The 11,568-nt window shown below is 42.6% G+C and overlaps 1 protein-coding gene across 1 annotated transcript in view; it reads left to right on the top strand.

Annotated features, from left to right (window-relative positions):
* The window catches only part of LOC112073981 (lysyl oxidase homolog 3B-like), a 29,602-nt gene extending 18,630 nt beyond the window's left edge, over positions 1 to 10,972 (top strand). Inside the window, 1 exon segment of the mRNA XM_024141212.2 lies at positions 10,715 to 10,972. Within this exon segment, the coding sequence (XP_023996980.2) occupies positions 10,715 to 10,962 (248 nt within the window). The 3' untranslated portion in view covers positions 10,963 to 10,972.
* The last annotated feature ends 596 nt before the right edge of the window (positions 10,973 to 11,568 follow it).

Below are 11,568 nucleotides of genomic sequence, written 5' to 3' on the forward strand. Positions count from 1 at the left end.
GGTAATATACCAACCTGCTACCAATCATATCTAAATAACGATAATCACCCAGTGATTCATCACGTAGACTGAACGCCTACACGTACATCAATGAAATCACGGATAACCAACCATAAAATCACAGTTATGTCATCATGAAACTTACCCCCTGTATCCATATCACCAGTATTCATCATGTAACTTAACCCTGTATCTGACCAGATCACCATGATCATCATGATGACTCACCCCCCTGATCGACTAGATCACCAGTGATTTCAATCATGTAGACTATACCCCCCCTGTTATCTGACTAGATTACCAGTATGTCTCATGTAGACTCTACCCCCCTGTATCTGACTAGATCACCAGTGATGTCATCATGTAGACTAACCCCTGATCTTGAGATCACAGTATTCATCATGTAGGACTATACCCCCCTGTATCCGACTAGATCACCAGTGATTCATCATGTAGACTATACCCCCCTGTATCTGACTAGATACACCAGTGATGTCATCATGTAACTATACCCCCCCGTATCTGACTAGATCACCAGTGATGTCATCATGTACACTATACCCCCCTATATCAGACTAGATCACCATATGTCATCATGTTACTATACCCCCCGTATCTGACTATCACCAGTGATTCATCATGTAGACTATACACCCCCTGTATCTGACTAGAGCACCAGTGATGTTCATCAGTAGACTATACCCCCTGTATCTGACTAGATCACCAGTGATGTCATCATGTAGACTATACCCCCCTGTATCTGACTAGATCCAGTGACGTTCATCTAAGCTATACCCCCCTGTATCTGACTAGATCACCAGTGATGTCATCATGTAGACTATACCCCCCGTATCTGACTAGATCACCAGTGATGTCATCATGTAGACTATACCCCCCTGTATCTGAACTAGAGACAGTGATTCATCATGTAGACTATACCCCCTGTATCTGACTAGAGCACCAGTGATTCATCATGTACACAGATACCCCCCTGTATCTGACTTATCACCAGTGATGTCATCATGTAGACTATACCCCCTGATCTGACTAGAGCACCAGTGAGTCATCCATGTAGACTATACCCCCCCTGTATCTACTAGAACCAGTGATGTCATCATGTAGACTATACCCCCTGTATCTGACTAGAGCACCAGTATGTCATCAGTAGACTATACCCCCTGTATCTGACTAATCACCCAGTATTCATCATGTAGACTATACCCCCTGATCTGACGAGCACACAGTGATGTCATCATGTAGACTATACCCCCCCATGTATCTGACGAGAGCACCAGTGATTCATCAATAAGCGCAGTCGAAGACCAGAGGGTGTTTGGTTGATCGTTTTGGCACTCTTCAGATGGGTGCTACACATGGTTAGAGAAAGGTTTCCCCATACTATATAAAGAGTCTTTGAGCTACAGGAAAAGCACTCCAATCAATTATTATTATTATTTTATCATAAACTATTGCCAATGTCCCTTGTAAATAGGTCTCAATGGACTTCCTGGATAAATAAATGTTAATGAAAACCTCCTGCTGTTTGTTGTTGCTTCCCCTGTGCTAAGGAAAAGCATGGTACTGGACAGTAGTAACGGACAGAGATGTGTGAATGAGTGAGAATAAGTGTACGGTTGTGAAACTCCCCGGTAATTACCAAAGTTATCAGAATTATATTAAACAAAGTGTTTATTTATATAGTTAACATGTTATGAAAATTATTTGAAAATTTCACATTTCATGATTAGTTACTGTTAAAATGAAAAGTTCTAATAACATCCCCCCTTGTATAGGAAACGAGATGTCTCTGAGCTACTGCCAGCATCACAGGACTGTCAGCTGTCAGAAGACTGCTGCCAAGTTCTCTGCTGGGTCATCTGCTCAGAGAGTGAGTCTCTGAAGGACCTGTTGGGCTGGATAAGGGTTTCTTTAGCTCCAAGTGTTCCAGGTGGTTGTAAGGGCATGGATGACAAAGACGGTAGGATTCCAGTTGAGGTGGTTCTTATGTGTCAGGGGCAGTAGTAGTAACTTGAAAAAAAGTGCCCATTTCAAACGGCCTCGTACTCAATTCTTGCTCGTACAATATGCATATTATTATTACTATTGATAGAAAACACTCTCTAGTTGTCTAAAACGTTGAATTATTTCTCTGAAGAAACAGAACTCATTCTGCACCACTTCCTGACAGGAAGTGAGATTTCTGAAATCGAGTCTCTGTTCTAGGGCTTGCCTATAAATGGGCATATACGTATTAGTATCATGCACGTCATACACCTTCCCCTAGATGTCAAGAGAAGGGGAGAGAAGAAATGAAGTGATTAATTTGGTTGGGAATAAATCCTTGGAATGATGTCCCCATTCCTTTCTGAAGCGCGAAGTTGGACTGGAACCCTCTGGAAAGCTTCGATAGAGAAACTATCTCCGCTTTATTTATTGATACATGTTACATATATCGTCGTAAAGTATGTTAATATAGTTTTATTAGATTATTGACATTTTTCGGGACGTTAGGCGTGTTGCGTTGTGTGTTTTTGACGATGGAGCTTCCGCCACTTGCCAGTGTGCTTGATAATTCAAGAGGAAAACGATGTTCTAAATCCAATAAGACTGTCTGAACAGAGACCCCTTGTACAACATTTTTGTAGGAAGATACCAAAAGTAGACACCATTTATGTTATGCTATTCATAATCTGTCGAACTTGCTATCGCTACCGTTTGCCTGAATCAATGCTTTGTTGTTGACTTGGTAAGCGAAATAACGGCTATATTGTGTTTTCGCTGTAAAACACTTAAAAAATCGGAAATATTGGCTGTATTCACAAGATCTTTGTCTTTCATTTGCTATACACCATATATTTTTCAGAAATGTTTTATGATGAGTATTTAGGTATTTGACGTTGGTGTCTGTAATTACTCTGGCTGCTTCGGTGCTATTTCTGACGGTAGCTGTGATGGTAGCAGCAATGTAAAACTGATTTATACCTCAAATATGCACATTTTTCAAACAAAACATAGATTTATTGTGTAATATGTTATAGGACTGTCATCTGATGAAGTTGTTTCTTGGTTATTTTGGTTGGATCTTGGTTAGTTAGGTTGGCTTTGTGCATGCTACCTGTGCTGTGAAAAATGTCTGTCCTTTTTTGTATTTGGTGGTGAGCTAACATAAATATACGTGGTGTTTTCYCTGTAAAACATTTAAAAAATCGGACATGTTGGRTGGATTCACAAGATGTTTATCTTTCAAATGCTGTATTGGACTTGTTAATATGTGAAAGTTAAATATTTCTAAAAAATATATTTTGAATTTCGCGCCCTGCACTTGAAGTGGCTGTTGTCATATTGTGCCCGGCCTCGGGCTTGCAGCCTGAAGAAGTTTTTAATAACGTTGATTCACATAGAGCAGGAACGGCACAGCACAGTGAATGGGCTAAGGCACTTTAAGGTATGGCTTGACAATTGTTTTAACCAGGAGTGTGTTTAGTTCTGAAAAAGGGGAAATTAAGTACAACAGTGAATGATATAATGCACGAGTTCTCCTGTCAATCAATCAATCAAATGTATTTATAAAGCCCTTCTTACATCAACTGATGTCACAAAGTGCTGTACAGAAACCCAGCCTAAAACCCCAAACAGCAAGCAATGCAGATGGAGAAACACGGTGGCTTGGAGAAACTCCCTAGGAAGGCAGGAGCCTAGGAAGAAACCTAGAGAGGAACCAGGCTATGAGGGGTGGCCAGTCCTCTTCTGGCTGTGCCGGGTGGAGATTATAACAGTACATGGCCAAGATGCTCAAACGTTCATAGATGACCAGCAGGGTCAAATACTAATAATCACAGTGGTTGTAGAGGGTGAAACAGGTCTGCACCTCAGGAGTAAATGTCAGTTGGCTTTTCATAGCCGATCATTCAGAATTAGAGACAGCAGGTGCGGTAGAGAGAGAGAGTCGAAAACAGCAGGTCCGGGACAAGGTAGCACATCCGGTGAACAGGTCAGAGTTCCATAGCCGCAGGCAGAACAGTTGAAACTGGAGCAGCAGCACGACCAGGTGGACTGGCCAGGTAGTCCTGAGGCATGGTCCTAGGGCTCAGGTCCTCAGAGAGAAGAAAAAGGGAGAGAGAATTAGAGGGAGCATACATCAATTCACACAGGACACCGGATAAGACAGGAGAAGTACTCCAGATATAACAGGCAGGATATAACCCCATCCACTTTGCCAAAGCACAGCCCCACACTTCTAGAAGGATCTCTTCAAACCACCAACTTACTACCCTGAGACAAGGCTGAGTATAGCCCACGAAGATCTCCCCCACGGCACGAACCCGAGGGGGGCGCCAACCCCGGACAGGAAGATCACATCAGAGTTGATTTGTCAGAGGAAAGCCATCCACAGAGACACACTGATATCTTTCCAACAGATCTAAACCAGGCCAGAACTTGTCCGTGTAGACCAATTTGGGTTTCCAATCTCTCCAAAAGAATGTGGTGATCGATGGTATCAAAAGCAGCACTAAGGTCTAGGAGCACGAGGACAGATGCAGAGCCTTGGTCTGACGCCATTAAAAGGTCATTTACCACCTTCACAAGTGCAGTCTCAGTGCTATGATGGGGTCTAAAACCAGACTGAAGCGTTTCGTATACATTGTTTGTCTTCAGGAAGGCAGAGTTGCTGTGCAACAGCTTTTTTTTATTTTTATTGAGAGGAATGGAAGATTTGATATAGGCCGATAGTTTTTTATATTTTCTAGGTTCAAGGTTTGGCTTTTTCAAGAGAGGCTTTATTACTGCCACGTTTAGAGAGTTTGGTACACATCCGGTGGATAGAGAGCCGTTTATTATGTTCAACATAGGAGGGCCAAGCACAGGAAGCAGCTCTTTCAGTAGTTTAGTTGGAATAGGGTCCAGTATGCAGCTTGAAGGTTCAGAGGCCATTACTATTTTCATGAATGTGTCAAGAGATACAGGATTAAAAAACTTGAGTGTCTTCCTTGATCCTAGGTCCTGGCAGAGTTGTGCAGACTAAGGACAACTGAGCTTTGGAGGGATACGCAGATTTAAAGAGGAGTCCGTAATTTGCTTTCTAAAGATCATGATCTTTTCGTCAAAGAAGTTCATGAATTGATCACTACTGAAGTGAAAGCCATCCTCTCTTGGGGAATGCGACAGTATCCCCCAAGAGATTTGCGACAGTATCAAAAATAAATGTAGGATTGTTCTTATTCTCCTCAATTAAGTTGGAAAAATAGGGTGATCGAGCAGCAGTGAGGGCTCTTCGATACTGCACGGTACGGTCTTTCCAAGATAGTCGGAAGACTTCCAGTTTGGTGTGGCGCCATTTCCGTTCCAAATTTCTGGAAGCTTGCTTCAGAGCTCGGGTATTTTCTGTATACCAGGGAGCTAGTTTCTTATGACAAATGTTTTTTGTTTTTATGGGTGCAACTGCATCTAGGGTATTGCGCAAGGTTAAATTGAGTTCCTCAGTTAGGTGGTTAACTGATTTTTGTACTCTGACGTCCTTGGGTAGGCAGAAGGAGTCTGGAAGGGCATCAAGGAATCTTTGTGTTGTCTGAGAATTTATAGCACGACTTTTGATGATCCTTGGTTGGGGTCTGAGCAGATTATTTGTTGCGATTGCAAACTTAATAAAATGGTAATCCGATAGTCCATGATTATGAGGAAAAGCATTAAGATCCACAATATTTATTTCACGGGACAAAACTAGGTCCAGAGTATGACTGTGGCAGTGAGTAGGTCCAGAGACTGTTGGACAAAACCCACTGAGTCGATGATGGCTCCAAAAGCCTTTTGGAGTGGGTCTGTGGACTTTTCCATGTGAATATTAAGAGTCACCAAAAATGTGAATATAATCTGCCATGACTACAAGGTCCGATAGGAATTCAGGGAACTCAGTGAGGACGCTGTATATGGCCCAGGAGCCTGTAAACAGTAGCTATAAAAAGTGATTGAGTAGGCTGCATAGATTTCATGACTAGAAGCTCAAAAGACGAAAACGCAGTCATTTTCTTTTTTGTAATTGGAATTTGGTATCATAAATGTTAGCAACAGTCCGCCTTTGCGGGATCCGCGGGGATACGGTCACTAGTGTAACCAGGAGGAGACAGGCCTCTTTTAACACCGTAAATTCATCAGGCTTAAGCCATGTTCAGTCAGGCCAATCACATCAATATTATGATAAGTGATTAGTTCATTGACTATAACTGCCTTGGAAGTGAGGGATCTAACATTAAGTAGCCCTATTTTGAGATGTGAGGTATCACAATCTCTTTCAATAATGACAGGAATGGAGGAGGTCTTTATCCTAGTGGATTACTAAGGCGAACACCGCCATGTTGTTTTGCCCACCTAGATCGAGGCACAGACACAGTCTCAATGGGATAGCTGGCTGACTACACTGACTGTGCTAGTGGCAGACTCCACCAAGCTGGCAGGCTGGCTAACAGCCTGCTGCCTGGCCTGCACCCTATCTCATTGTGTAGGTAGAGGAGTTGAGCCCTGTCTATATGACAGAGCAACAACATGATGGTATTCACTAATAAAGATCAAAGAGACCCCCACATTACTACAGCAGCACCGTCACCAGATGTTTTATGCACCCGTTACTTTCACATTGGTCGCTTAGGTGGCGGTCCAATAGTCTACATCAGGGGTGTCAAAGTCAAATGGCCGGAGGGCCAAATAAAAATTTAGCTACAAGCCGAGGGCCGGACTGTTCGAATGTTCATTGAAAACATTTTTAAATGACGCAATAGTCTAGTGAACCTAATTGAACCTACTGAAAACCTAACAAATATATTCCAATATGATCAGATAAAAAGCAATATTTTCTTATGGCTCTGTCAGTAATCTTTAATTTTCAACAGACACAAAAGACAAATTTCCTTTATATAAAAATCCCATAACATGAACATTAAATGAAAGAAACGGTATTCAAGGCACCATCAGTAGCCTATTTTTCTATTTAGCAAAAGTGGGCTAAATTTACTTCAAAGAAAAAACAATAATAGCAATTTTCTATCATCCACTCAACTGAAATATTTTTAAAATATATTGGATTGAATATCAATAAAATAAAGTGCAAAAATCTATTAATCAAAACAACACTTTGTTTAAGGAGAAGTAACATGCAGTGAAAACAATATTAAACTTTAACTTTTAAACTTGAACTGCTGTAAAAACTCTAAATTGTGATTGCACAGTAATGTTCACTTGTTTGAGGTTGAGGGTGATACTTGGTGTGGTCCCAATCTTTTCCAAAGTTCATCAATGTTCGGGGTAAGGCTCTGAGAGGAAATCCTCAGAATTGAGTGGAGGTGTTCAGCAGTAAGTCGACTTCTGTGTGATGTTTTGTTCAGGTTCATCAAAGAAAACAGTTGTTCACACAGGTATGTGCTGCCAAACATAGACAACGTTTGAGCAGCCTGGATGCGCAGCTGGGGCATTGTGTCGGGGAGGAAACGGGCGAACTCCGCAGCACCCACTGCCGCATATTTTGCCCTCAGTGCTCATTGCATTGGGTCAATCAACTCCATTTGGAGGTTTGGTGGTGAGCTTTCCACGTCCAACAGCAAATGGGTTACCGAGCATTCCAACCTGTCTTTTTTGTGCTTCAAAGTCAGCAAATCGGCGTCGAAAGTCAGCGGCAAGCATACCTATTTTATCAGCCAACTGTGCGCTCGGGAACGCACTGGTAGAGAGCTTCTCTTTCATGGTCTGGCAGCTGGGAAAGTGGCTCAAATTTTCTTTCCGCATCTGCGTCCCACAGAGTCAGTTTGGTTTAAATGCCTTCACTGTACTGTACATATAGAGATGACATGATCCCGACCCTGCAGCTGCAAGTTCATTGCATTCAGATGACTCGTAATGTCACACAGAAAAGCCATTTCACACACAGAAACATTTCGTCTCGGAGTTGTGTTGTGTCTTTCCCTTGCTGTCCAAGAACAGACAAATCTCCTCACGAGAGCTCGAAACATCTTTGAAGCACCTTTCCCTGGCTTAGCCATCGCACCTCTGTGTGATAAGGCAAATCACCATGCTCCGTTTCTAACTCCGTCAGAATGCCTTGAACCTGGCGGTGATTCAAACTTTGCCTCTGATAAAGTTAACTGTGCGCGTGATGATGCTCATTACATGCTCCATTTTCAAGCTTTACCGCACAACGCTTCCTGTGTATGATACAATGATAAGCTGTCAGCTCACCTGTCGCGTTTTCCTCTTGCATCTTTTCCCGTATCTTTCGCCACCAGTCCGCTCCTGTGTCCACACATCGCAGGTGCTCCGTCGGTTGTCAAACCCACGAGTTTTTTCCCAAGGCAGCTCCATCTCATTTACACATCCTGACACCTCTTCATACAAATATGCCCCGTAGTTGTGCCATGCATAGGACGTAAAGCCAAAAACTCCTCTGTCACGCTTAGGCTGGAGTCCACTCCGCGGATGAAAATTGACAACTGGGCAATGTCAGAAATGTCGTGCTCTCATCCACAGCCAAGGAATATGCAATGAAATCTTTTCCCTTTTCACAAGCTGCTCTTTAGATTGATGGACAACTGGTCTACTCTCTCGGCAATGGTGTTTCTGCTCAGACTCACATTTAAAAAGAGTTGCCTTTTTTCTGGGCAAACTTCGTCACAAACTTTAATCATGCAGTTTTTTGATGAAATCCCCCTCCGTAAATGGCCGGGCTGATTTAGCGATCTCTTCTGCCAAATAAAACTGGCCTTGACAGCAGCCTGGCCTTGTATTTGGCTTTTTTGAACGGCCTGTCGAGATTTGAGGCCTCGTTTTAATTCCTCTGCCTTTTGTAGCCTTTGTCCATGTCCATATTCTGTTTTTGTCCGCGTGTTTCGTTTCATAATGTCGTCTCAGATTATACTCTTTCAGTACCGCCACACTTTCTCCACACAGAAGACACACAGGTTTTCCAGCTACCTCCAGTGACATATACTCCGACTCCCACCTTGTTGAAACCCCCGGTTCTCAGTGTCCACCTTCCGTTTTGCCATTTTTGATGGGTAATCTGAAAGTTAATTTAACTGTGATGCTGACGACTGCTGTGCCAATAAATATTGAAATGAAAGCAGCCTACTGCTCGGTGCGTCACCGTTGCATTGTGGAAATGTAGTATTGGTGCGTGTAAAAGATCTGCGGGCTGCCGGCTTGCTGCGGTCTGCGGGCCGGTTCTAATAATAAATCAAGATCATCCCAGGGGCCGTAAAAACCTTCTCGCGGGCCGATGTGGCCCTTGACTCTGACATATGTGGTCTAGGGGAAGTCAAGCTTCCCCTAAAGTCAATTGAATTCAATTAGCCAAAAGTAGCTATATAATTACTCGTTGCTATACATAAATAAATAAAATCATTCAAAATACTACACCAGAGAGCATGATTTGGCCACAGAGGAGCATTAGCTTCGTCATTTAAACAAAAAAGTGGATCGTATTAAGTGCGCGTTTTGGGCAACGCGCACGGCAAATAGCCTACCAAGTAGCTGATTGTTGAGTTGCAGCTGTCATTGAAAAGCCGTTTAACTATCGCAATATTTCTAAATACAATCGTAGGAAAAACATCGTTTAGAAAGCAAATGGTTATTGCTGAAAAGAGAAGACAGAGAAAAAACACTAATCTAGCTATCAAAATTCTCAACTCCCAACAGTAGCCTCTTCTTGACACCTGCGTATAACCGGCGAGAGCATATTCACTGTCTTTATCATTGGATCAGTTCCACTGGTCACCGGAATGTTTTTTTTGAGGAAATGATTCTTTCCTCCAGGCTAGATTGACGTCATATGGTCCAATTTGCGTCTCCTCTTTTCGTAGGGCTAGATGGTCACGTTCAAGACAAGGTTGTTTTTACTGATCTGTTTGTCAGTAGGGTAGGTTACTAGAAATGTAAATGAAATGTGTTTCTAAAAGGCCACATTTTCCCAGGCAAAGAAAGAACAAACGTCTCTGAACGTCCCTTACTCTGTCACTGCGCGGCTCAGCCGTCCATTGTTGTCTGTTTTGCTAACAGGATGGAGTTATATTATTAGCCTAAATGATGCTTATACAATCTACTCATCACATTAGGAGTATCAGCGTATCTAACATTAGTCGGCAAATGCGATGATTAGATGCATTCAAACCTTTATTATAAATGTGCGATTTTATGGTGTAAAAATAGCTCCCCCAAACTTGAAGGTCACACGGACGTTGGTATTTGAAGTTGGCCGTGTGACTTGGACAGTGTGTATTATGCATCTATTTCACACTGCGACTGTATGCGCCTTTCCACAAGTAAATGAGTCATTTTATGATGAGGTTGAGTAGTGGTTGACACATCCGTTCCACAGACCTTTAAACCTGACAGTGATGACCACTGACTGGGGTCATTTTTGTTTGTTTCTGATCTTCTCCAAATGTCAGTTTAGAGTTTATAAATTGTGTAGAAATTCAGTAAATTATCTTCCCACACTCTGAACTGACTCTACTCTGACACACCCTGAACTGACCCCACTCTGACACACCCTGAAATGACCCCACTCTGACACACCCTGAACTGACCCCACTCTGACACACCCTGAACTGACCCCACTCTGCTGTACCCTGAACTGACCCCGCTCTGACACACCCTGAACTGACCCCACTCTGCTGTACCCTGAACTGACCCCGCTCTGACACACCGTTCCTCTCCACCTCCTCTCTCCTCCCAGCGGCGTCTGACCTGGTCCTGAATGCTCCCCTGGTCCAGCAGTCCGTGTACATTGAGGACCGCCCGCTCCACATGTTGTACTGCGCAGCGGAGGAGAACTGTCTGTCTAAGTCTGCCGCTAGTGCTAACTGGCCCTACGGACACCGCCGCCTGCTGCGGTTCTCCTCTCAGATCCACAACATCGGACGGGCCGACTTCAGGCCCAAGGCTGGACGCCACTCCTGGGTCTGGCACGCCTGTCACGGGTAACTATGGCAACCTAATCATCTAGCGCAGTGGTTTCCAACCGGTGGTCTGCAGGTGGTCCGCCGATTATTTTCAACCCCAAAATATTTTTATAACAGTTGGGAGTATTTACGGTATAATAAGTAGTTTTACATTACCTTAACATTACATTACCTTTAACAATACATTGCCATTACCTTTACCTATGCATTACCTTTACCTTACCTTTAACACTACATTGCATTTAACAATACATTACCTTTGACAATACATTACCTTTAACCGTACATTACCTTTGACAATACATTACCAATAGTAATGTACTGTTAAAGTAATGTATTGTCAAATGTATGTACTGTTAAAAGTAATGTATTGTCAAAAGGTAATGTACTGTTAACGGTAATGTAATGCTAAAGGCAAGGTATTGCCAATAGGTAATGCTTATTCACTAAAGGTATAATGTATCGTCAAAGGTAATGAATTGTTAAAGGTAATGGAATCACCAAAGCAATGTTATTGTTAAAGGTAATGTATGGTTAAAGTAATGTATTGTTTAAGTTAATGTATGGTTAAGGTTAATGTTATTGTAAAGTTAATGTATTTGTCAAAGTAAAATGTGCTGTTTAAATA

The sequence above is a fragment of the Salvelinus sp. IW2-2015 genome, unplaced genomic scaffold, assembly GCF_002910315.2.
Source record: "Salvelinus sp. IW2-2015 unplaced genomic scaffold, ASM291031v2 Un_scaffold2445, whole genome shotgun sequence".
NCBI classification, from domain to species: Eukaryota; Metazoa; Chordata; class Actinopteri; order Salmoniformes; family Salmonidae; genus Salvelinus; species Salvelinus sp. IW2-2015.